The sequence below is a fragment of the Centroberyx affinis genome, unplaced genomic scaffold, assembly GCF_046629955.1.
Source record: "Centroberyx affinis isolate AG114_WGS23_722 - 3 ecotype Tasmania unplaced genomic scaffold, CSIRO-AGI_Caff_v1 ptg000549l_1, whole genome shotgun sequence".
Classification (NCBI taxonomy): Eukaryota; Metazoa; Chordata; class Actinopteri; order Beryciformes; family Berycidae; genus Centroberyx; species Centroberyx affinis.
Genome location: NW_027279194.1, coordinates 348,321 through 375,379, shown reverse-complemented (window position 1 = coordinate 375,379; position 27,059 = coordinate 348,321). Strand labels below are relative to the sequence as shown.

Genomic DNA, 27,059 nt, shown 5'->3' with positions numbered 1-27,059 from the left:
CTCTTATCTTTTCCCTACTTCACTGTATTTATGCACCAAATACACCAATGCATTACGAGGTCAGTGACTTATTTGCAGAGACAAACAGAGAAAAGCCAAATAATTCACTTAAAATAACTTATTCAGTGCCAAAAATGCAACTTTAACACAGTCTTCAATCTTAAGTCACATCACAGAGGAACAGAAACTCATAACCAAACTTTTCATAAATAAAAGCACCCATAAAATTTCACATAAAATCCTATCTGAAAATCTATATCAATCTAAAGACAAATATAAATAGTATTAAAAGTTTGTTATAATATATAAACACTAACACATTTCTAAAAAACAAAAAAAAACAAAAAAAAAACACACACATGCTATCCAATAGGGAGATCATTCAACTGTTGACAGATAACTTCCATTACACCAAAATGCCCAAAGTGCACAAAGTGAATGTCACACTGAATTTGATCTGCTCATTTAAAAAGAAAAGTGTATTTCCACAAACACAGTTTAGTGCTTACCTTCTGCTGTGCAACACAAATGCTAGAAACTTTGCCCAGAAGGCTGAACTTTGACCTGAACATTGTGTTTACACAGCTTTCAAGCATCAACCACAGATCTCCATGGTCTCTAAACCTATTGGGGTACTCTCTTCTGAGTGAAAGAAAGTGATATTCAACATTATGGCAATTTACAAAAATACTGCAAAGCAGCTATGAGGAAAAGCAAACGTATGGCACAACACAAACAAACAGAACCATTAAAGAATCACATCATAAACAATTACATCACATGGGTACAAAATGTCCACATATATATTCCTTTTTAAGCTGTACATTGAAGTCTGTATTCCATGGTTACCATTCAATATCTTTCTGTATCCAGTGGGAAGCTGAATACATAAATTACCAGCTGTGTCTTTGATAGGTAAATCTGTGGTTTCACATGGATTTCTCTCAGCAGATTTCTGTTGTTCTGATGACATTGTGCCACTCATCAAACTGCATGAGTCAAGGACAGCACTTAACATTTTCCTCAAGCAATGGAGAGCTTCCACTTCTCAAGACACTAAGGCCATTGTACCAAACTGGATGATGGACTTTTTCTTGAGTCTCCTCAACATTAAGGGGGTTGAACTCATTTCACATACGCATTCAGAGTTATTTGTCCATCTGAAGGGTTGTGTTGTTCACACTGTAATCACTCTGCTGTGTTTTCACATGATTGATGACTTGGGTGTGGTCGGGCACACGATGAGTAATGAGGTTCTTGGTTGCTTTTGCATTGTCATTGTGGATCTCGGCTGAGGTCTCACCGATCTCCGACTCGGAGTGCTTCACTAGTTCATCTTCAAACCAGCTCGGATGCTCCAGCTGGTAGTCATGGAAAGCCTTGATGGCATCCCGCAAGGCTCTACCTGAGGGACACCGATAATACTCATCATCTGCTAGCCCTTCGATGTAATTCACTCTGCCTGGTTCATGCTTTTCAATGTCGAGGATTCGAAAAAAGAGCTCCTCGAACTGTTTCATCAGCTTGTATCGCACTGTGATGTTGAATGGCATAGGGACATCCTCCTCTGAACAAACATCGTCAAAGTAAGCCACTATGTACTTCCGAAAGGATGCAGATCGGACAAAATGGGGGACCATGAGGCTGAGGGCTGGGGTGAGCATGTCGCCCACTGGTGACTGGTCATCCTCTCTCAAAAAAACTGGTTGGTCGCCGCACATGGCTCTCCATTTGGCTTGTACTCCCTTTGAGCACAGGATTAATATCTTGTCTGAAGAGCTTTCTATTTGCTCTCTGTGCCAGTCTAGCCACTGGACACTGCCCAACACTCCCAGCCTGGCAGAGTCCAGCAGATCCAGGACCACCTCAGTGCCACATTTAGTCGCTAGGAAGGCACAAAGCTTGAGAACAATGTTTTTGTACAAAGCATGGTCGAGGGAGTAGATGATGAGGACTCTTTTTCTCCCTTGCACTTGGATTCCCTCGGGTTTGTCTTTGGCAGCAGCTGAGGATGTGTTGGCAGGATCTAAGAGAAAGATGCTTTGCTTAATTTTCTATTCAAGCTGTGTTTTTAGTTCAATATGGTGCATTTATAAGAAGGCAAACCTTTATGAGATGCTCTCCACAGCAAATAAGCAAGACAACTGCCAATTACGACCAGTCCCAAAGTTGCCTTTATGAGCAAAGTGCGTGGTGGTGGCTTGGAATAATCTAAAATAAAACATGACATAAAATCAGCTGAATACCTGTGTGTGTGAAGTGAATATTAATATTAAATGAAAGATTATTTACATTTGTGCACAATATGTTCATTAAATGTGACAAATATCTTACTTACAGGGGCAGTAATTAAACATTTTCTTGGGACGGAAACAGTCATTCTTGCACCGTATAAAAAATGGCTGAATCTTTGGGGTAAGCGAAATATTACCATGGTAAGTTTCATGGTACAGGTTTCTATTTGGACTTTTGATAACATGCATCAGCTCTTAAGATCGACATTATAAAGTGTAATGATGGAACATTAAATCAAAATGAAACTCACCACAAACAGCATTTCACATTGCAAGAGCTGCAATACGGCCAACTCAAAGGTCACATTCAGTGACGTCCTGTTCTCCTAGTTGTAGAATCGTATAAAAAAGGTAAGAAAATAAATTCTGACAGCCTACCTGCACTCTGTCTACAGTGAGCTATACAGGCAGCAAACCATATGGTGGCAGTGTACACCACCTCTCACAACATGATTACTTTTGTGATCAACAAGTAGCCAACTGACAGATGGAGGACAATACCTTTGAGACATTCTTTGAGTAGAGGAAGCCATGGCTCTGAATGGAGACTTGATATCTCTCCGAATACTTTGCTGCATCAAAAACCACAGTGATGGACATAATTTTATGTCTCTTATCGACTGACACAGCTCCAGTCATGTGAGGCTCCCAGAGGCTGCCTGAAATAACAAAACATACAGAGCACAATGCCCAGATGGTTCTGGATCCCTTACAGCGCCCCATTAAAATACATGTCAGATGCGAGTCAAACTTTACCGTTCTCCAAACACATCTGGGCCTCTCGGATCCTCCAGTCATCACATCCTGGCCGTGATAGTAGATACAACATGCGGATTAGAATGATTCAGGTGGATTTTACAAGAAGCATCAAGCATCAACATAAATCGCTGATAAACTATGCCATATGGTTTTCCAATCAGTGAAACTGTAGATCAAAGTAGTGCAAGCATCAATGCATTATGGTGACGATACCTCATCAATTACATTTCTAATATACTGTAAGCACAAAATATATTATTACCTGAACACAATAAGAAGATAGAATCAATAAAATTAGCGTCTTGCATCATCTGGCACACATCTCTCTGTTGTTTCCAGTACCATGCTCCATCCAGGGCTCCAGAAAAATAGTTTGATGACACCAGAAAAACAGTTAAACACCAGTTTCTATCTCACCTGGGATTGTAATTGGTTTGCTAATCCTGTAATGTCCATTGTCAGGTTCTGGCAAATTAAAGAGTGACACCAAATATGTATTCCCAGGGTCCACCACAAGTCCATCCAATGAGAATGTCCACTAAAAAAGAAAAAGTCTCAGGTGTCTAACATAGATACTATGTAAATATACTGTGTACTGATATTTCTGTAACAAAGTTTTTTTGCAGTCTTACCCTGGTATTGGCAAGATTCAGCTGGCGGTTCATCTTGAAATGATATTGCACACACATACTTTGGTTTGTAGTTTCATCCAGAATATTTATCTGTGATCCAATTAGCTTGAATATCCCTCCTGTGGATAGAAGAGAGTTTGCATTTTCTGCGAATTCAAAATGCAATGTCTGTCTTCTATCTACCCACCTTTCATTTGATTCATTTTAAAGTGTAAACTACAATAAACAATAATAACAAAGTATTATGTTTTAACACGGTGGATAACAAAATGAACTGTACACCATTTGGTCACAGAATTGCAGATTATAGTACTTGTTACCATTTGACAGTATTTTCCATGTCACATTCAAAACAGGAAGAGGCCCGTGTTCGTCCGTCCCGACTCCCACATGCTCTGCACCCCACTCTGGGCCAGTAGGAGCGCGGTGTCTGGGCACAGCCATGCCTTTGTCTGAGCAGTTATCTGGCATTTGGTGAAATATTAGGTTGTGAATACTTTTGACTGATGTGTAAGTCTGTGTGTGGCCAGATTAATCACATAAACTTAAAATTAGAATTACATTTTCACATGAAAAGAAAAATAATAAGTACATATGTGCACAAGGGTTAGACCAATATATCGATTTGCTGAAATATCGGTCAGTCATGTTGTCCACCACTGGTACGATGGAGGTTCCTCCCTGACAACAGCTACATAAAAACAGCCTGTAAAACCTACAATGAAATATTATTTTTGGACATTTTATTTATTAATTTAATTGCCCTTCATTTAATTGTCATGTTTTTTGTAAATTAGTTCTTCATTTATGGAGACTTTTAGTGTCACATGATGGTCTAAATGTTGTTTCAGAGACTTTTCCGCCTTGTAAAGAATAAAGTTCTGGGGGAAACATTGAATCTTTGTAATGTTTTGGCATGGAAGTAATCAAATTTTAAGATTTGGCACAAAATGTTGGCAGACAAATATTATCTGTATGTGAATATGTGGATTTTATGTGCCTGCTCTTTCAGTGTAAAGAGAAATAATCAGCAGATAGTGTAATAAAAAACATAAATAGTACTTACTAATTTGAGCACTGCATTGAATACCCTGGAAAAAATGTCACAGTTAAGCTTTTGGGGCACAGAGACATAGTGACATAGTGAAGCCAAGACTATAAACTTTCTTCAATTTACTTTAATAACTAATGTAGCCTTATAGTTTATATAGTTATATAGTTTTGTATTGACATACAAAAGCATCTAATCACCACCTGTTGATTGCAGTCCAGACGCGTGTCCAGAATCCTGAGAGGAGATGACACAGTCAGTCCAGCAGTCAAACAAAAATAGAAAAAAGGAACACAGATCATTCTGTAGGTGGAAAATATTTACAGTGCTGTAACTACACAGAGATCAAGATAAAATGATATAATTCAACTCCACTTGAAAATGTTGTGCATCGAGAGAGAGGGAGAGAGAGAGAGAGAAGCCTCAGTGAAACCTAATTTCAAGCCAATGTGAATTCATTAGAGTTTATCAAGCATTGGTATCTGAATTCACAGGAAGGAAGCTCTTACCAACTGTGAGTTTCAGTTTCCATTCTCCATGAGAAGCATCGCCTAAAACTAATACATTGCTCTGTAAGCTGCAGCTATTTTGCAGATAATTCTTTGATAATTATGTAGCATTTATTTTTCCCTCTTGTAGCATTTTGTTGAAAATCAAATTGGTGCCAATTGCAAACCAATGTGTCATAACATCTAACAATCACTGGAGGGCAGCAGTGACCAAATTTACTGGTAGCAAATTTCCTGTTCATGTAAATTGCACTTCTGTGTTTGGACATGAGCTTATATTGAGATGCTGCCCAAGACAAAATGTTATTTTATAAGTACCTAACCCTTTATGATGTTTATACAAAGTTCTATGTTTGGTCAAACTCAGACATTTTAGAATTGTGCATGAAGCCTTATTCAAAATGCTTAATTATCATTTTGCACAACTTGCTTGAAGTACATATTAACCTGCAGCCTAACCTCAGTTAGAGTCCCAGATAATATTTACAAAGACAGATAACAGAAGCACTGCCTCAATATCCCCAAAGAATAAGAGAGCGGTTAAGACTTTGCTGAGAGGATCAACGCATAAAGGCAACAGAGAGACCAGGAGCATCAAACCTTCAGCTATTCACTGTTTGATTATCACGGCTTAGTTTGTAAGGAGAAAACTGCAGCCGTGGCTACGCGTTAATTCCTGTCGCGTTGCTCCGGTGTTACTGTCTCCTATGGCCGTGTCAGTTTACATAACACCGAGACAGACTGACATCTGCCACTGAAATCTGACCAGAACAGAGGAGGCTGTGTTTGATCCCTCCTCTGTGTGAGCATTGTGTCACAGCACATTCCAGTCCAGGAGTCTATGCTCTACCTTGATCCAAATCGTTAAGGTAAAAATACACTTCCATTTAGTTACAGTTACTGTTGTAAAGTGACGTGCAGTGCTCAGGTTTTTGCCAAGAGGATTATCTGTGCTGAAGGGCACTGACGCACTAGATGTACACTGGTCAATTTGTATATTCTTGTACCAATTTGCCCTGTGGAGAACACAGAATTTACCAAAAACACTATAAGCCTTTTGTCTCAGCAACTTATTAAATTTACATTAACATACAAACTTGAAACAGGTGGTCTCTAATGTTAGCTTTTGCCATATAGTGCTCCATAACATCCATTCATCCAACACCCCAAGACACAAAGTAAAAAAAAAATTACTGACAAACATGTTCTGAGTCATGGATATCTGCAGAGTTATTTGAAGAACTCAGCTGTCATGGAGTATAATGGTACACAATGTGATTTGTAAAGCCCGTCTCAGGTGGTTTGGCTATGTATTGCATGTGTGTGTGTTGGCGATGTGTGAGGTGAGCCCTCGTGCATCACAGCCACATGAAATAGATGTGTCACGGGATGGGGACAAATCAAAAAGTGTTGCAATGTGGTGTAGCAAATGTCAGGAGGAGAGGCGTAGCAGGCAGTCTATTTTAGTGAGCCATTCACATGAGGCTTTAATACATAAATCTTTCACTAAAAATTATAAAGTGCTTTTTCCTTTCCTCCCTTACCACTGCCGTTACCCTCTCTGGTTGCCCTCTCCTTTAAGGTAAGTTTGATACAATAATCAAGCTATGCCAGTCAGCGCACGGCTATACTGAGAAGTTATTTATCACAAGAAAATAAAAGTCAATCAGATTTATAATAGACATTAACCTGGGAAACTTTAGGGTGTGATTTTACAAGACTAAGAGACTAACAGATCCCTCTCCTGGTGGAAGACATCAGTCCAGTTACCTAAGTGTGTCTCAGCTATATGTTAGTCTGCGGCAGGTGGAGCCTGGCTTTAATGCAGGGATTAGTGAAGATTGCATATCAGCGTGGCCCTGACACAGATTGTGGCTGGTATTTCTGTGAGGGAATCCCTGCTATGCAACTGCTTTTGTCGTGGTCTTAAAGCAACTCCTCGAGCACGGCTCTGTGGCTTCGACTCGTACGCCACCTCTGGCCCCCTGCTGATCTCTTGATCCCTAAGTGAGGAAATGTAACTTGAGGCTTACACCCCTCCTGGTAACAACACACTTGACCCACCAGGGTGGCCAAAAAGCCAGGGTGATAGGTGATGATGGCTTGCTCATATGAACTGGCAACCTTCTAGATGAGGAGCAAGGCTGTAAGCTTCCTAAAATCATCTGCTGCTTTGCTAGTTTACCTTGACTTTCGCACCTTGTCACACTGGCTTAGTTTAACTTGGATATATTACTGTGCTGTGTCAGCAGCATGGGCCTGCTTTTTCTAACAGCTCCATCTGTTATGTCGTTATATTGTCCAGGTTTAAATGTATAAGATACATTAACTAATGTAATGTGTGAGAGAGAGACAGAGAGGAGAATGCAAGACAGCGCAATGAAGGTGGAGTGATAGAGAAAGAAAGAGAGACAATGAAGTAGGGATAGGACGATATATCGAAATTCAATATTGCAATACAAAAATGTGACAATAGGTATCATAGCACAGAAAAACAAATCGTGATGCATTATATTCTGCCTTAGTAATCACAATTGAGATAGCTTTTCCATCAAAATTTCACAAGCTCTCCACCCAAATTATATTATTTGCACATTGTAATGGCATTTTAAATTGTTGTTTACATTCTAGCGAGCCAATGCCATTGCTAGAAAGATTTGTGGCTCAGAAATAAACATAATAGTCATACTTTGTTGTCACTGAACTTTTATTTATTACATCGTATCGTGGTTGTATCGAATTGTGAACTCCATATCGCGTATCAAATCTTATCGTGAGATAATGTCCCATCCCTACAGGGAAGGAGAGATAAACAAACAGATACTCTACATCGGTGCTTCCCAATCCTGGTCCGCGGACCCACAGTCCTGCTGGTTTTCATTCTAGCCATCTAATCAGGGACTGACTTACGCCTGGCATTCAAGGTGAAAGTAATTTAATTCCTGGTAAGATAGTACAGCAGTGCTGTGGGACTGAGATCCGCTGCTTTAGATCATTCTCACAGTCTGCACTGGTTCTTTGTTGTTCCTCTCATGGCTGCCAAACTACTAGGCTTTCTCTGGCATCATCAAGGCCACAGCTGCTGGGACATAGGAAAGCATGGGGGCAATGTGGACAAATATAGCTGCACAACAATCTCCACTTAGGCCTTTGATAACAATAGGGAGCATTATCCAGTGCTGGAGGCATACTGAAATGAGCCCTAACCCTTGGGAATAATTAAACCTAAATAAATCTATTAAAGTTGTTGATTACATTGATTACCCAACAGCATAAACTGCCAAGAGAGATTATTGAGTTTGATAAGTACTCATAATTATTTAAGCTGGTTAAAACTCAGTGGGATTTGTGTTAAAAATCACTGTAATGTGTTGTAACAATTTCTCAAAATTAAGAATGATTCAAAAAGTTGTGATGTTTCCGCTCCGCAGGCACTGTAAGCTGCAGGCATGTCTGAGGGGTGAGTATTGATTGACTTAAGCCGAGCCAAAGTTCAGTCATTATGTATGGGATTTTTATATTAAATCAACTAATGTTTTATCCTTTTTGTCTCCTTGTTCTGTCATGTGTTGTTGATAAAGACCGGTGAGTGAAAATAATTATTCTTTCAAAGCATAAGAAACTCTCATAATACATTTCATTATTAATTAAAACATTTAATAATTTTTTGTAATTTCATGGTTAAAAAGATGTTAAAAGCTAAGTGTGAATAGCCCAGTGAATGATGTATAAGGTGTTATTATCTTTTTATCACAGAAAAAGTCAAAATATTCAGCCACACGGCGACTGCATTTGAAGGTAGGCCTTATACCTACTGGCCTTATCAAGATTTAACATATTCCACACGATCCAAGACTTGGGTTTGTCCACCAAGGGCTTCAATGAGGCTTTTCTACCTTTCAGACCAAACTGCTGAAGAAGGCGGCGTCTATGCTGGTGGCTGAAAATGAGCGGAAGAAACATGAGAAAGAAAACGCTCTGTCTGAGGGTTTCCCTCCGCTCAAGCTGTCCGGTCTGTCTGTCCAGGAGCTGCAGGTGCCGACTCAACAAGTCGTAACGATTTGATTATTATTATTTTACATTATTTTTTATTCCTATTTGGTTTTGCTTTGCAGGAACTTTGCAGAGACCTACATCAGAAGATTGATGTTGTAGATGAAGCACGTTATGATCTGGAAGCTAAGATAGACAAAAATGACAAAGAGGTACAGCAAACTGAAACAAGGAAGGAGATTATGAATTAAAGTTCATACGTTTATTGTCCTTTGTGGGTATTGCAAAATTCTCTTTTTTTTTATTGGTTGCTCTGGATCTGTGATGTCTGATGCACAGATCCAGTCGCTGACGCAGAAGGTCAATGAGTTGAAGGGTGCAAAGAGGCCCAACTTGAGGCGAGTGAAGAAGTCTGCAGACTCCGTGCTCGACGCGCTCACCGACAACTCCAAACTCATGAAGTCTGACTTCAAGGCCAACCTGAAGACAGTGAAGAAGGAGGAGGAGAAGGTGAAGCTGTGGGCTGAGACAAAAGTGCACAATGTATCAGAAACTAGATCAAAACATAGACCTTTCCTTTAAATAATCATCCTTGGCCCCTTGTTGTCAGTATGGAGTCAATCAATCAAATCAATCAAAACTTTATTTACAGAGCACTTTTCGTACAAATGAATGCAATTCAAAGTGCTTTCCAGCGCAGTAGGACATGGACAGTTTACAGTAAAAGAGACCAATGCACAGGACAGTTAGAGGTAAAACTAAACTAAACTAAAATAAGACACAATATAAAATAATCCAGATAAGAAAATTAAGATGAGCTAAAACACTACAAACACCTAGTAAAAAGCCAGAGTAAAAATTCCAACTCCAACAAATATTAACTTTGAGGACCTTCTCGTTGGACCATTTGAGTGACTGTTCTTCTTTACTAACAACCAAGACATAACAGATTCAATCTATGACGATGCTTAGAGATCATAAACACTGACACAATCTATCTCTCCTCTCCACAGAAGGAGGAGGTGACTGACTGGCGTAAGAACGTGGAGGCCATGTCTGGTATGGAGGGCAGGAAGAAGCTGTTCAACGCTAATCAATAGGAAGGTACTGATGTTAAACAAGGCTGCGTATAAATCAGCAAAATAATATCCTCACGCTGTCTCCCAGCAGGCCTTATGTTTGCCATGTTTAAATTCAGGCTGGGTCTGTTTCAGTTATTGACTTTAGTTTTAAGTCTGCACCTGAGATTAAGTTGTATTTGGGATGTCCTTTAACTGTTTTCTGTGTCTCCATATCTATTGGTGCCCTATAGTGTTTTAATGTTGTTTTGTTAATCACATCCTCTTGTTTGTCTTTATTTCAGATTCATGGTCCAAATTCAAGGAGAGAAGATCGAATAAAACTGGTTTTGTAAAGAATCATGTCAATTATATGTACTTGTCTGTGTTTATCGAAGGATAAATAAATGTAATGTTCGGACTACAGTGTACCAAAATTATTTCAATCTCTATGTACTTGTATGTAAGAACTACATTGTAGGCCAGAGATGTAATAACAAACTGTACAGTATATTTGCATGTTGAAGTTGATTTTGCAAAAAAATATGCATGCTCTAAAGAAAATGTTGATTTGTTTTATGAACTTTAGTTTTAAGTGTGGTGTCTTTCAAAGTGCATTATCTGTATTATACAGACGATGGCGCTCCGCTATCAACTGCAATACATGTGATGCTGCTTCTAGTCCATCTTTAGTAGTACACTAGTACTACATTAGCCATCCAAAACAGGTTTTCTGCAGACTCATTATTATGAAAATGAAATGGGTTCTACCGTGATTTTACCATGTATTTGATATTTAAAACCAGATTAAACAACCACAAACCTTTTTCTTCTTGGTTTTCTTTTGTTTTTGTCCAGTTTTAATGATTGTTTAAAGATGGTCTCATTTCAACAATGTGTTTTCTAGATTCTACAATAATATTGTTATGTACAATGATGCTATTGTGTACTATAATCGCATTGCTGGACTCCTCTGTGGAGCAGCTGATGGTCAGGGCTTAATTCAGTGGAAAAAAGGCTTCACCAGGCTTTTGGCTCACCTGCTCTAACATCCTATACCCCCATCTAGGGCTGAGCAATGGGAGTATAGTGGTAAAGCTGGTGTTGGAGGACACCATGTTTTGATGCTATATACTGGCTGTCAGGACGGAGGGATCTATTTTAGTGAGCCACTCACAGAAGGCCATAGGAGCCATAAAATTTGACGTGAGTTTCCCTGTTCTCCAGTGAAGCCGGGCGCTGCTCACCTCACCAGCTTTCTGCAGAGAAAACACAGGTATGTTTGTTTTTTTGGTCATAGGTTCATGGCTTGGGATACTCAAGAAGTTTTATGCTGTTGCATTTAGGTGGAATAACTGTTCATTACTATCAGATGCTCCTTTATGCCAGAGCCAGCAGCAGAAAACAAAAGCTCCAGTTTATAGTTGGCAAAATGTAAGATTTCATTACACTTTGACCTATGAGACACTACATATGGACATTACATGGACAAAATAAGACAATTATGTCTACTTACTTTGTAATGAAGTCTATGCTTTTATATTAAGAACAAATTCATGTTTTCCATAATATGCCTAACTAAAATGCAGAGTAAGAGTCAAATTACCTTTAACAATGTCCATGTTTAGTCATTTTCCTTAGTAAACATCCTCATTTTCAATTATTTCATTAAATGGTGTTGGAAATATGACAAAAAATATGTTTGTATTAAGACAATCAACTTCAAAAACAAATTCTTCTACATTTATTGTACTTGGCAATTAAAGTGATTCTGATTTTGATTCTGAATCGGGTGAGCTGGAAGTGGATTGACTCCCATCCTGATTAAACTTTTATTTCATTCAAACTATCTGTAGCACTCAAGCACGCGCTGTTGCTAATTTAAAGGCTTAATGCTGGCATGCTTCCATGCCAAGGTTTGGATAACTTGAATCCTTTACTTGGCTCAGTCAACAAGAGGCATTCAGATGTATGTACCTGCAGGAAAATGTCAATGCAATATTAGTTTATTTATCAAACTTATGATGAATTGTACATTGATTTTAAACAAGAAAAATATTGAGTGACATGTATGTATCTGGAAGATGTATTTTTTTCTGACTGAAGTGTTTCATTTTTTCAGACAAAGGACTGTCAAACATGTCTGAGGCGTAAGTTATGGGTTTCAGAAATGACTGTAAATCAACATCTGTAAAATTCAGAAACTTTAATTCTTCAGCTGTATCATGTCACTACTAACTCTTTCCTTACTGCTTCTACTTTTCCATTTTTGAACTTCCACCACAGACCGGTAAGTTATTTGTGGTTAGTCCAACTTATCGAGGGAAAAAAGTGTTATTTTGTGAAACTGTTGCTTCATAAAATCTTTGTCTGCTAATTATTTGTGTAGAAAAAGTCGAAGATCTCTGCATCTCGCAGACTGGCTCTGAAGGTATTGTCTTTTTCGTCTTTGCTGCAATGCCCTAATCACAGCTGACAGTTTATCACCAAATCAGTTTCATTACACTATCTTAACTGTACAAAACAGCAGAGGACAGTGCTAGAAAGTCAACCATTCTGCTTTTACCTCTTACTTTTAGACCAAACTGTTGAAAAGGGCAGCGGTGCTCTTGGAGACGGAGAAGGAGGAGAAGAAGCTGGAGAGAGAGGCCACTTTGAGTGAGAGAGTCCCTCCGCTCCAGCTGTCTGGTTTGTCTATGCAGGACCTCCAGGTATGTGCAGGTCACCCGGACTAATGAGCCACCCATCATGCTGCACAGACATATAAGTGTCCCTACTGTGTGTGGATGGCATGGTATCTATCAAGAGAATCTGTGCTGGGCTCCTGGTCTTCTACATTTTATATTTTAGGGATTTTTCTGACACTATTATTTAGAACAGCTTACAAGTGAGCAATTCATGTATTACAAACATTACAATCAACCAATAATAGTGAGTGTAAGAGTCAAAACAACAGCACCTAAACAGTAGTACAAATAAAAAACTTTGCAGTGCCCCTAGAATATTAATGTATGTAATATTCATGTATAATAAGTAAGAAGTGCTGCAATAGATATGTAAATAAGAGCCAAACGTTCATCTTTGCTTGATGTATTTCAATCCACCATGCAGGAAATTCTCACCTTTGAAATGAGTTACCTTCGAACTAAAGGAAAAAGTCAAAGGCCGGGGGTTTGAAGGCTTCTCGTTAGAAAGCCTTGCAGCTCTACTCTACTCTAGCCTCTACTGAAAAGTCTACTCCGCTGTGTGAATATGATGCGGCTCTCTCTCTGTCCTCCCATCTCACCCTGTCCCAGGCTCTGTGCAGAGATCTGCACCACAAGATCGATGTGGTGGATGAGGAGCGCTACGACATCGAGGTCAAGGTGGTCAAGAACGACAAGGAGGTACATGTTCATTCATCTGATCATCAGTATATCATGTCTGCACAGCGACTGTGTTGAATAGGTTCATGGTAAAAACCTATGTGTGGATTTTCTATTTTTATTTTCTTTAGTTTCTATTGTTATGTTAATTGAACCTTGTTTAAATACTCAAAAAATCAATCTTCATGCATTTATTGCAAAAAGCAGCAGAAGGGAACATTCGATCTGTCTTCTTTTAAATCCCTAAAAAACTTTTTTTTAATTATTTTATTTCACTCACTTTTTGTGGTTTTTACTGCCCTTTTTCTGCTGTTATTCAGCTTTGTTCTAATTATTTTTGGCTTTTATTTTTAGTCTGTTTATTCTGAAAGAAAAAAAAATCAGGCAAAAATTATTTTTGCCTTATTTTATTACCTCTGTTTTACTTCCTTCCCAAACCTTTTGTACCTTTGTTTTTAAAAGTGCTATGTTATTATTATTATTATTATTATTATTAATAATAATAAATATTACACAATTGAATAACACAAACATTTAGGACTAAAGCCTTCCTCAGTGTGTTTCTTCAGTGTCATTACTTTTACAATTAATATTTGATTACAATCCCCTTATTTTTTCATTGCTGGATTCAAAACCAAGTTAAACTGGTTGTGCTCCAGGGCTTTGACGCTTTTTAAAAAAAAAATCACACCTTGTTTCCTGCAGATTGAGAATCTGTCTCAGAAGATCTTTGAGCTGAAGGGCAAGATGAAGCGACCCGCTCTCAAGAGGGTGAAGATCTCAGCTGACGCCATGCTGGGCGCTCTGCTGGGAGCCAAGGTCAAGGAGTCTGTGGACTTCAAGGCAAACCTCAAGACTGTGAAGAAGGAGGAGGAGAAGGTAAGAGTTGTAGACCTTCAACTTAAATTTACCACAACAGATTGATTTCATTTACATTTTTCTACGGTGGCTTTTACAGTTCAGTTTTTCTGTGGTGGCATTTAAAGTTAGAGGCTTGGTTGATATCTTTGTATTCAGCTCAAGTTACGTCGAATCATGGCTTTTTGTGAAACCAGAATATTACTAAGAATTACTTTCTTCTCATGAACAGAAAGAGGAGGTGACTGACTGGCGTAAGAACGTGGAGGCCATGTCTGGTATGGAGGGCAGGAAGAAGCTGTTTGATGCCGGACAGTAGATTTGTATTCATGGACATGTTGGAATATGAATATTGTTGTTATGGATAGTTCCCTTCTTAGTGAGCAGAGCCTTAATCATGATAGTGGAGGAGAGAGGAGAAGGAGCGAGTGTTATTGCACAAAGCTAACAAGCCCACATAGTGTGTAGTGCAGGCTATACTTTTGCTCTATACAGTATCTCATATTTAGAGGGTTGGTATTGCATATATTTTGCATATAGATGAGTTGTGTTGTGCTTTTGTGGTAGATTGATGTTTGGCACTTGGAATACTTTATAAATGTACTGTATAACTTATAAAGGAATCCTTGTCTACATTTTCACCACAAAGAAGTGTATGTGTAATATTGAGAGATTTGCTTTGTTCTTTTGTTCTTGAAATGCCTGGAAAAGAAGACTTTAAGTCCTGAAAATAAATACCTCTGATCAACATAGAAACTGATGCTGTGCTTTATTTTAAATCTCTGCTTTATCACTGAAGTTATTTTTTTTTAATTAGACTGGGCTGCATCATCAGCCAGGTGATAATTGTTGTTCCATGACTTGTCAGTTGTCAACAGTAGCAGCTGAGAACAAACTTGTTAAACGATGATTGTAAATCAAGGAAGACATAACATTTACATTAAGAACTGTGAACTTTCCAAAAATAATGCACGTTGCAGGGTCAGGGCTGCAGCAGCCTGGGAGCAGCCAGAACACACAGCCTGCCATACCATCACTGGCATTACTGAGGGGATCGGAGGAGTAAATAATCTACTTAAGTTTCACATAATAATCGTCTAATGGCAGCAATCCCAGATCTGCATCACCACCAAGATCTGATCAGATTGTTTCTAACCAATCTCCCCTTCGTTTTCTATTACCTATCCTTATGAAGGCACGAGTCTCTCAGTCTTGTGAGTGTCTGACCTCACAACAGCGACCCAGAATGAACTCCGACTGGCTCGGTTTACAAAGCGTCAGGGTTGACGAGCACCTGTCCTTGTTCTTGTTCCCTAAATAAAGCCTGACCAACATTTATGTGGCTTTGTTCTCACCTCCAAAGTGGAGCTGTGATGTGTTATCGGATTAGGACATTTTGTCGTCACACTCAAACGTAGTGGAATGGGATTTTTCTGTAGTGGTTCATATAAGGTGGCAGTCCTGGGACCTGTGATGGATCATACAATGCCACTTTTAACATTTTATGATGATCCAGACAGTATGAAAATGGCTCCATTCAAATGAGGCAAGTAGACAATAAAGCAAATCTCATTAAAAGCCCCAATCCTGAATCCTGAAGAAGACCTCCACAGGTATTGTCACAGTCAGTTATTTTGTTGTATGGAAGACATGTTTACACTCTCAAAACAAGTCACATGGTTTCAAATTCAAACACTGGAGGAAAGATGGACCTGCAATTCACAATGACAAACACAATATTTTCCATTACAAGACCCACTAGAAACCCAGACTGGGATCGAGTCTTTAAACCCCCCCAGATTGTTTCATTGGTGCTAATTTTAGATGCCTTATATGGATCTCTTGTGATAGACCATATTCAGACATGGACTGTGTTGTTTATTCTATAAATAAAGGAACACAGAGTGAATACAGAAATACAAGTACTGCAGTTTTCTCCAAGAATTTGCAATCTCTTGAATGAGTGTCAGCAGTTTTTGTTTTTGGCCACCCAAGTCTAGTTTATTCATATAAACTCAAAGACACAAAGATTGAATACAGAAATGCAGGCAGTTCAACAGTTTTCTCTTGAGTGAGCGTCAGTAGTTGTAGCTTTTTGTTTTTGGCCACCCTCCATCTGACTCCTTAAGAACTTAAACTAAACTTGTTTTCCTAAAGGAGCCTTCAAGCCCTGGCCCAATGTGAATGTGTGCCACTGACCTACAGGCTAAGTGTGGTCAACTCTTTAAACGCTCTCTGTCACTTCCACTAACAGGTGTTGCCAAAACCACGCAAGATGCCCAAATGTCTGACTCCATAAATGTAGTTTTATTGCCTCCTTTCCTGCCTGAATATTGCGGCGATGCTATGTGCAACAGCAAATGTCACTGTTGGTGGATGGAGAGTGGCACAGACAGGAGTCTATTTTAGTTAGCCATTCACATGAGGCACAGAAACTATAAATCTGATTGATTTTTCCCTATCCTCTCTCAGCAAGTCGATGCTCCTTCACACACACACACTTTTCTTCACTTTTAAGGTACGTCTCATTCAGCTGTTTGGCTTCATTAAGGTACAGAGTTGCTGATATTCTTACACTCTTGTGGGTTAGAGTAAATTTGGTATGGTGGGAATGTAGGTGTGTTGATCCTGTAAATAAGGTGTAACTTCTCACTAGGTTATGATTTCAAAATTACTAACAACTGCCGGCTTACTGTAAAAACTGCATTTCAAAGAGTAGTGTTTTGTCTTTGCTTAATTGTGTTTTATTGCAATACTGTTCTGCCTATGATTAACAGCAAGTTGAACCTCGTCAACTTACATGCCTGTGGATTATTCGGCCGTTCACCTTTTCCGTCACCTATGCAGAGACTCAGTCAGTTATGTTGAGAAATTTATTGACTCAGCACTGGGAAACTTTATATATAACACGATACAAGTCTATTACATTTGCTTTAACTACTTAGTATTTCAGAAAGATTTATCCTGTGTAAATGCTTGTTTATAATTTGTGTAAAATGGCAAAGCACAGACTATAGTACTTGACCTATTTTTTAATTTTGTTATAACAAAAAATGCTTTTGAATTTGCAATTCAGTTTTATCTATTTTATCTTATTTACATGAATTGTCATTGTCATTTGAAATCCTAGATGATTACAAAGACAGATACAAAAGAATAAAAAATAAAATCACATATCTTGAGATGATGATGATATATAATTGATAAGGATAATCACAACAAAGTTTAAATTTGTATTTGAAGTTAAAGCTATTCATTTGGCCCATATCACATGCTTCTTAGAGGAAATAACTTTATTCTTCATTTATGAGCAGCGGCTTCTTTTGAATCTGCTGGACGAGGGGAACAGCAGGAGGGAACAATAAATCACTTTGTGTAGCGAGCTTTAATGGGCCAATGAATGTTCTGAGTGGGTGAAATACTTTGGCCAGTGAGGCTAAAACGAGTCATCAATCTTCAGCACACAGCTCAATTGAACAGGTGTTAAGGGTGAAGGAAACGCACCGTATCTGCAGTGAGGTGCATGATGGTTACGTTTACTAATGATTCTACTGCACAGACGTTTGGTTTCTGCCTGAAAAATGGCTGACAGTTTAGCTTCATGTTTTTTTTTCCCACATTTCAGAGCGTGAATTGCAAAGACAATCATGGCAGATGCGTGAGTAGCATAATCACTTTTGGTTTAACTTCATGTGTTCATTGAAAAATATGTATTGCAGAACTATGATAAACATTAAATGTTAAATATTTTCTAATCTACTTTCTTCCTCTTGTTAATGCTCCAACAGACCGGTGAGTATCTACTATGTGATTTATTTGATAAGCCTTCTGTTTAGGTTTCCAGTTGTCATTTAAGACTATAAAAATCATGTATTCATTTTTTTCCTATATTTTAAATTCCAGAAAAAATCAAAGATCTCCTCCTCTCGAAAGCTGGGGTTAAAGGTAGGTACAGCCACTTAAATATTGTCAATGTAGTTCTGGACTTAACTTCATGTGACATGTTAGAGTGCATGTTGTATATTGTTCAAAACACAAAAGACAAAGATGAGTAGACAAAGAGCATGAACAGGTGTTTACTTATTAGTTTAGCATCTTGTTATGTTATGTGAGAAATGGATGATATGTGTGTGTTGTTTTATGTATTACACCGTATTATACATAATGTAAATATAGAATTTTATGTACATTTTTTTTTTAGAATAATGTGTCATGCTGATGGTCTAATTTGAACTGAATTAGACTAATATGATCTGACATTACTGTGGACTTTTGGCAGAATTGCCCTGGTCTAACTGGTGTAAAGGGGATTCCAATAAAAGTCATGCACTTTTCAACAACATTACATCCCTATAATGTTAGTCTGACCGTTTCCTCAGATCAGACTCCTGACAGTCGCTGCTCAGATGCTGCAGGAGGAGACGGAGGATAAGGAGAAGGAGAGAGAAGCCACTCTGGCTGAGAGAGTTCCTCCTCTCAGTCTGTCTGGTCTGTCTGTGCAGGAGCTGCAGGTGCTTCATTCACATCCCTAAACACCTTCTCTCACACACAGTGTGTTTAATTTGAGTTTAGACCATATTCTCTCACCACTAGAGTGCGTCTTTTACTCTTTCTACAGGATCTGTGCAAAGACTTACACCACAAGATTGATGTTGTAGATGAGGAGCGGTATGATATCGGCGTCAAGGTGTCCAAAAATGAAAAGGAGGTAAGCTGCTCCAGAATTAATCAAGACAACATGAGTATACACGTTTCCAAAAATATTGTACTCATTAATGATGAATAATTATACAGTCAAGACAGGATCACAGTGCAAACCCCAGAGCTAAAAGTGAACAAACACTGCCTCCAAGTGGCTGCAGGGGCAAAACACAGAATCACTCATATCTACAGTACAGTATACACAGATCTGGAAAAAATTAAGAGACAACCCCATATTTTTGGAATATCTGTATTTTTCTATGGCAGTGGTTCTCAAACCTCTCTTTGAGGCACAACTGCCATTCCATGTATTTGTTAAATCTACCACCAGCACACCTGATTCAACTCAATGAGGTAATGATTAGGTATTGATTGAGCAAAGACATTGTTATTTATTGTTGTTTATTTATGGCTAAAAACTTGTTTAGTTTGCATTATTCAGTGTAGAAATGAGATTGGGTATTTTTGGTATTTTGACCAGTTGTCCTTTTCTGGAAATAAATGTTCTGAATGAGAAAAAAATTACAGTCAGATGTGGTCAATAGTTCATAAAAGAATATCAAAAGTTAGATTTTATACAGACACATACCCATAAACCGTGACACTGGAATTTTGATGTGGTCTCTTAATGTTTTCCAGAGCTGTCGATGCAGCCTGTTCGTTTTCCATAAATTCAGCCTGAAGCCACTTTTTATCACTTCCTCCATGTTCTCACAGCCATTCTGCTGCAGCCCGTTCCTGCCAAACCCACATGGCATTTTGGATATGAGAGTTAAGAGCCAGTATTCAGCTCCATCTATCAGAAATAACACCAGAGTCAGTCCCAGATCATCTGGTTTGGTCCAACATGGCAGTGTGGCAGTGAATTATGGGCTGCTACTTGATTATATTAACCACTGAATTATTAAAGAGACACAATGAAAAGTAAAACCCCAGACAGAATCAAATTTACATATTAGGGTTAGACCAATATATCACTTTGTAGAAATATCGAGCCAATATTGACTTTTTATTAAATACTGGATATCAGCCAGTCCTGTGGTTCCTTCCTGATCACAGCTACAAACAGATTGTAAAACAATGCAATGAATTTTTATTTTCTTTGTTCATTTTATTTATCCAATTAATTGTTCAATAATGTTTTTCTTTATTTAAGGGTAGTAATCTATCCCAAAATTTCCCTGCCCTTAAACAGGTAAGGTGGGTCACTTTGCCTTAAAGAGCTGCCAAGGCCAACCCTAAAAGAAATTATATTATTCTGGGTTTCAGTGGAGAGTTTTAGTGTCACATGATGGTCTAAATGCTGTTTCACAGGCTTTTCCACCCTGACAAGAATACAAATCTGGATACTTGTAATTTCCTGGCGTGAAAATGAAAACAAAATTTAGACATAAATCAGCACAAAATATCGGCTATTGGAAGCTTCAAAACAAAAATATTGGTATCAGTATCGGCCTTTAGAAACCCGGTTGAACCCTACCTCATATTATAGCTGAATTTTAAAAATGACAACCATTTTAACTCACCAATTCCCAGTTTTACCAGCAGTGGATTTGCAATAATGTCTGTTATATCTGGCTGCTACTGCAACACTCCCCTTCTGCCTCAAAACCTGCCTTCAAAGACATGCTTCCTTTTCGAGCTCCTTGAAAACAGTGGGATGCACCATGTACTGAGTTGCAGTACTCTGTGCTTTCTCCTGAATCACTGTATCTTTCCTGTTCAAGTATTCATTTGCCCCACTGCATGGACCTAAACATTTTAGAATAGATATGCAGTTTACAGTTGTCCACTATGGAAATCTAAACAATTTAGGATAGGATTGGTGTAAGAACACATAAAAAATCCCATGGTTTATAAATCCATAGAAGTGGACAAGTGGACACTTTAGGAAAAAAAGAAATTGAAATATTGTGAATGCTCAATTCCTTTATGTAATAATGTAATACTCTGATTCTTATTGCATCCATTTTTAACCATGTTTCTCACAGTTGCAACACTTCTATTCATGTAATTTCCTGCAAAAAAAATAATGGCAATAGCGCGGTCCTTTCCATCAAATCCCCTGTCCAGATTAACGACATGATGCTGAAGATCACGGAGCTGCAGAGTAAGTTCAAGAAGCCGACCCTGAAGAGAGTGAAGATCTCTGCCGAAGCGATGCTGAGCGTGCTGCTGGGCTCCAGGCACAAGGAGTCCATCGACTTCAAGGCCAACCTGAAGACGGTGAAGAAGGAGGAAGAGAAGGTAAGCCTGGCTGTGCTTCTGCTTACCTTGTCGAAATGGCTCCTTAGGGAATCTGAAACCTTAGAGAAAACGCTGAATCCTGAATTTTATTTTTTGTCTTGGCTGCATGTGAGTGATATTTTCTGCTGTTTCCAATAGAAAGAGGAGGTGACCGACTGGCGTAAGAATGTGGAGGCCATGTCTGGTATGGAGGGCAGGAAGAAGCTGTTTGACGCCTCTGGCAACTGAAACAGTAACAGTCATTTTAGTTTAAGCTGCATCTATACTGTGTCTATAATATTTAACATCACTACAGTCAGTAGCCTATTTTATGTGAAGAGGGACTGAAGGCATCAAGTGTTTTTTTTATTTTATTTATATAAAATAAAATAATTTATATAAAATAAAGATTTTTAATAATTTACAGCTTTTGCACAGTATGTTGATAGAACATTGACTTGAACATTTGTTTTTTTTAGAAACTGCTCCATTTTGCTGTGTATTAGTGAAGTATTGTCAGGAACAAAGCAATGATTAAAGGCTTGACTTTAAAGACATTGTCCCAGTGTTTCCAGTGAAGCCTCTTGTCTCACTCACACTTCTCTTTACTAGCCTTGTGATGGCAGCATAAGCTTTCAAACAAAGTCTACTCAGACAGTCTTGGACCTACAAGTTGATTGTGTAGAAACTGTGTTTGTCCATCATAAACAACTACTAACTACTACGTGTTATTTGATGTAAGAAACTGTCTCATAATTTGTCAGGTAAATATATTGGATATTCAAAAGATATTCAATAAGCTAAAATCTAAAGACAATGATATAACATATTGCAGTGTTTGTTGAAGTTGCAATGGGACGGTGCTATCTATATTCATAATTACTTTGTGTAATATTCAACGTTGAAACACAGTAAATTGTGATATCTCAATAAAACGAAAATTCTGGCATTGTTTTTCTCCACTGTGTAAAATTGACTACATTGACTGTGTGTGATCAACTCTTTAATTTCACACACACACACACACACACACACACACACACACACACACACACACACACACACACACACACACACACACACACACACACACACAGACACACTATATTGGACACTTACAGACTTAGCCCTGTCCTCCTTGGTGAGGAGGCCGAGGCGTTAAGAAAGCATCACAGGTGGACAGTCACACGGCAAGAACTTTCACACATCAGACAGAGCAAGAATGGTGCGGACAGAGGATCTATTTTAGTGAGCCACTCACATGAGCGCTGGAATCTATATATCCACCCTGTTTCTGCCCTTCTGCTCTCAGAAAGACTGCCTGTGACTATTTGTCACCTATAAGGTAAGGATTTTTATTTTGAAATAATGCAGGGGGGATGCAGAAGAGGATGAAACAACAAATTAAGGGTTTCACTCCAAACTTCTTGATATCCATTTTGGAAAAATGTTGGAAAGATGATTCTGTCCTCAAAAGCAAAGCTATTGTGTAAGCATTAGCAGAAAGTAGATAAGAAGATTACTCATAACTCTAAGAGTAACCCATAATGCGCTTTACTTTTGTAAAAGCAGTGATTTCATAAGCTTAATGTCTTTTTCTTTTTTTTGGTCCAAATGGTGGATATCTCATTTTGGATTGAACCTTCAAATGTGATTCAGGGAGGGGATTTATTTTTTTTTCTGTTTCAAGAGCAGCTGGCTGCCTCTGATCTTGTACAGAAGTCCAAGTTGAAGTTATAAATAACATGGCACATTGTGTGTTTGATTTATGTGTTTTACTTTGCAAACTATCCTCATAGGAATCAATTGGATGGAATTTTCATTGCTTATCATTTCTCAGTGCCATATACTATATGTAATGATCTGGCATAATGTTAAAGCATTCCCTGCTGGTTACTTTTGAAATCCATAAAAAGGCATTATAAACTATATGAATCCTGTTCTCTTTGCTCTATAGTTCTTAATTACTTGTTAAATAAGTTCTTAAGTAATTGTTACTATTTGTGCCTTTGTTTTAGAGGTTTTATTTTTCAGTCCTATGTTTGACCTTAAGATAATGTCATCCATATTGTCCCCTGCTATGGATCTACAGGCAATGTTGTGTGGGGTTTCTAAATCCCAAAAGAAATGATCAAAAACAAACTGACGAGTAATTTTATGAGTGCTTATATAGTTAAACATTTTCTTCTTCATAGTAAACGGACAGGGAAAAGTATTCTCCAATCAAATAATCAGTATTTTTTACATTGATAGACTTGACAGGAGACACACAGAACTGCAACCATGTCTGAAGCGTAAGTATCCATGTCTCATTCCTTTCATCACAGCATAACTCTTGTATTGCCACATGCTAACCTACCAAAATGTCAAATTCATGTGTAGAACAAAAACATAACAAAATGCACTTTTTCTCTCTTTATGACTTGTGGATGCGTCTTTCCTGACTGGACAGGGCTTCGGTAAGTTGATTCTCCTATCAAAGCTAGAATAAATCCCTTAAATCTAAAATTGATTTAATAATTTATGACATCTGTTGTGAGACTTAAAACTCTAATTATGTTGAATTATGAGGATTATATATATATTCTATACTCTAGGTCCAAAGAACATGAAGTGTCTTGGCTCTGTGGAATTGATTGACATTATAATTAATATAGACCAAAGAATAGAATAATATATGTCATGTCTACATCTCTTACTGGTTGAATTGGAAGTGAACTTTGGTGGTTGAGTTGGTTGGAGTTGAATCAGTGTGAGAGATGACCTGGCTTGGCACAAATTAAATAAATTCAATATCTTATTAGTATGGACAATGACAACAGAAACAACTGTTGTCACTTAATTAAACTGTGAGGGTGTAAAAATCAACACTATGCCAGTGTGCATGCTCACATCCATCAGAGTTAATTTAACTCCGCCCCAGAGCCAAATCAGAGTGGACACACAACTTTCCACTCAACACTTGTCAACTCCACACTGAAAAGTCAATACTTGTTAACTCGGGAAAATTTGCTGTGTATTGTTCTATGTTTGAAATTCCTCACCAGAAAAATGAGTGCATATACTGTATATGCCATCTTCTTTTCCAGAAACCAAAGCCAAAAATCTCTGCATCTCGCAGACTGTACTTGAAGGTATTTTGTGTGTATCTGTGTGTGTGTGTGTGTGTGTTGGGGAGGGGATGCAAAGAAAGTACAGGGAACTAAATACTATTGCTGTACATTTTTGTATAAGAATGATTACTAAATCAGTCATCTGGAGTTAATTTTACACTTTCTAAGCACTGTAAACCATACAATGTCCAGCCGGCTGTCCAAGTCTGACTTTGCATAATGTGCCGTGTGCCAGACCAAACTGCTGAAGAAGGCCATGACTATGCTGGAGAATGACAAGGAGGAGAAAAAAGCAGAACGAGAGAGAACCCTTTCTGAGAGAGTCCCACCACTCCAGCTGTCCGGCCTGTCTGTGCAGGATCTACAGGTACAGTTTTCACATCGACGACCCCCAAATACACCAAGCATCTAACCCCATCTGAAGATTTTTGTTGTTGTCAACTCATTGTATCTAGACAGTAATGCAATTCTACACTAAATCACAACTGTTGAGATACTGCAGGTGTTATAACAACAGCAGGGACAGTAAAACCTAAATAGTCAACCTTATACATCCTGTAATAGTGCAAACCTCTAGTGAGTGAAATAATAGTGAAATTAATGCATTTCTTATTCTCTTCGGGACCACCGGGAAGCCCCTGAAGGACCCTTGGTGGTCCCCGGACCCCAGTTTGGGAACCATTGCTCTAAATCAGCTGATAACCTCCATATATTATACAGTATCTATACAGTAGGCCTATCTGAATCCAAACCTGGGCCCTTCAAGAAATTACATTTTTAAATGTAAAACATATGTTTTACCCCTATACCTTGACCACACAACAGTTAGGCCTTTATCTAGACTATCTTACTTATTCTGGGTTAAAGAGAGAAGAGTAAACTGATCCTAGTTTGGCGTGTCATGATGTAGACTGTAAATCTAACCCCAGGTCAAGTTTACAGTAAATTAACGTTAAGACTAGAGTTTTACTGAGCAGGTCCCAGGTGTGAATATGTGCAAATGTATGAATGTGAACCAGGGTGTTAATGAAAAATGCTGGATCCCTGGATAAATGAAGGTTTAAAAAAGTAGTTGACAGAAAACATGGAAACACAAATAAATGCCACATTCACTGAACATTCAGCACCTAGGTAGGTTTAAGCTACAGAAATTCACCACCACAGAGCAAAAACTGTTATTCTAGTTATTCAGACAATGTTGCATGTATTTACATAGAGTGATATTTATGGAATATTCTACAAAGAACATCTGTCCATATGTCTTGCACTGTCTCTTTGCACTGTATCTAAAGTGCTGTTGTCCTTGCCTCATGTGTGTCAGTCTGTCCTGTGAAACACTGTAAGTTACCGATATGTTTCTAGACCAGTAAAACAAATACCTGCACTTGGAAATTAAAGTTTTCTTTTCCCACAGAATCTTTGCAAAGAGCTACACCAGAAAATTGATGTCGTTGATGAAGTGCGGTATGACATTGCTTCAAAAGTATCCAAATGCGACAGGGAGGTAACTAATATCCGTTAATCATTTAAGATATGTCACTTTTTACATAAAACTGAGCATCTTAAACATCCGGGATGCCTATATTGTGTCGCAAAATAGATTCAGGACCTGTCCCAGAAGATCTTTGAGCTGAAGGGCAAGATGAAGCGACCAAACCTGAGGAGGGTGAGGGTGTCTGCTGACGCCATGCTGGGCGCTCTGCTGGGATGCAAGGTCAAGGAGTCTGTGGACTTCAAGGCAAACCTCAAGACTGTGAAGAAGGAGGAGGAGAAGGTAAGGGCCGTAGACTTCAACCTACATTTATCACTGTATATCCACTGTAACTTCATTTCAGCTTTGGTAAGGTGGTTTTGAAAGTGTTTAATACATCTGAATTGCTACATCTTTGTTGCAGTGTACTAAATGATTACAAGTAGACGTTTTCTTAGCAGAATGAGCTGATTTGCATTTTTGCCCTACAGAAAGAGGAGGTGACCGACTGGCGTAAAAACGTGGACGCCATGTCCGGTATGGAGGGCAGGAAGAAGCTGTTTGACGCCGGACAGTAGATTCGTGGTGAATATACAGTATCTGTGAAGATGTTTGCTGCTCGATACTGGGTGTAACCACTGGATCATGAGACTTAATTACACTTACATAATTACAGTCTAAACCAAGACCAGTTTAACAAGACGCTTGAATTGTTTCATGTTACATAATAACTCGAAACTTGACATATCATCTTAATTAAACTTCTCTGGGAATACATATAGGTTTTTACATAATGTGTTATGAAAAGCTTATGTATTTGATGTATTAGAGAGAGCAATGTAGTTTTTAGCACCCACATGGGTTCATGAACGCAGCAGCATTATTGGCTGTGCAGCTCACCTGTAGTGTTGTTACTCACTTGCTTTCATTTTACTTTGCTTAAATAGCATGAAAAATAGATGACATTTGAATGAAATGCAAATGGACAACTTTGACAACAGTGAATTTGAATTTGTTCCATTTGTGATA

The 27,059-nt window shown here is 38.4% G+C and overlaps 5 protein-coding genes across 5 annotated transcripts; 4 read left to right on the top strand and 1 right to left on the bottom strand.

The window, feature by feature from the left end:
* Positions 1 to 38: 38 nt before the first annotated feature.
* Positions 39 to 5,124, bottom strand: LOC139642942 (interleukin-17 receptor A). Its single transcript, XM_071518007.1, has 11 exons — positions 4,940 to 5,124; positions 4,752 to 4,776; positions 4,006 to 4,149; positions 3,686 to 3,804; positions 3,471 to 3,591; positions 3,051 to 3,098; positions 2,796 to 2,953; positions 2,546 to 2,620; positions 2,339 to 2,408; positions 2,107 to 2,211; positions 39 to 2,026 (listed from the first exon to the last, which is right to left on the bottom strand). The coding sequence occupies exons 1-11, from the start codon at positions 5,036 to 5,038 to the stop codon at positions 1,149 to 1,151; spliced, it is 1,842 nt and encodes a 613-aa protein (XP_071374108.1). The 5' UTR covers positions 5,039 to 5,124; the 3' UTR covers positions 39 to 1,148.
* A 1,550-nt stretch (positions 5,125 to 6,674) lies between these two features.
* Positions 6,675 to 10,733, top strand: LOC139642958 (troponin I, slow skeletal muscle-like). The gene is made up of 7 exons (XM_071518043.1): positions 6,675 to 6,689; positions 9,002 to 9,043; positions 9,149 to 9,280; positions 9,361 to 9,450; positions 9,578 to 9,748; positions 10,252 to 10,342; positions 10,602 to 10,733. The coding sequence occupies exons 1-6, from the start codon at positions 6,675 to 6,677 to the stop codon at positions 10,336 to 10,338; spliced, it is 537 nt and encodes a 178-aa protein (XP_071374144.1). The 3' UTR covers positions 10,339 to 10,342; positions 10,602 to 10,733.
* A 1,702-nt stretch (positions 10,734 to 12,435) lies between these two features.
* LOC139642947 (troponin I, slow skeletal muscle-like) lies at positions 12,436 to 15,203 on the top strand. The gene is given in 6 exon segments (XM_071518013.1): positions 12,436 to 12,450; positions 12,686 to 12,727; positions 12,876 to 13,007; positions 13,593 to 13,682; positions 14,367 to 14,540; positions 14,752 to 15,203. Coding segments are annotated over 6 exon segments (540 nt in total). The 3' UTR covers positions 14,839 to 15,203.
* Positions 15,204 to 18,910: 3,707 nt separating this feature from the next.
* Positions 18,911 to 21,742, top strand: LOC139642948 (troponin I, slow skeletal muscle-like). Its single transcript, XM_071518014.1, has 4 exons — positions 18,911 to 19,030; positions 19,138 to 19,227; positions 21,294 to 21,467; positions 21,606 to 21,742. Exons 1-4 carry the CDS (start codon positions 18,926 to 18,928, stop codon positions 21,693 to 21,695), a joined length of 459 nt encoding a protein of 152 aa, XP_071374115.1. The 5' UTR covers positions 18,911 to 18,925; the 3' UTR covers positions 21,696 to 21,742.
* A 2,774-nt stretch (positions 21,743 to 24,516) lies between these two features.
* LOC139642945 (troponin I, slow skeletal muscle-like) lies at positions 24,517 to 26,654 on the top strand. Its single transcript, XM_071518012.1, is given in 6 exon segments — positions 24,517 to 24,546; positions 24,548 to 24,580; positions 24,795 to 24,926; positions 25,974 to 26,063; positions 26,160 to 26,333; positions 26,522 to 26,654. Coding segments are annotated over 6 exon segments (546 nt in total). The 3' UTR covers positions 26,609 to 26,654.
* Positions 26,655 to 27,059: the final 405 nt, after the last annotated feature.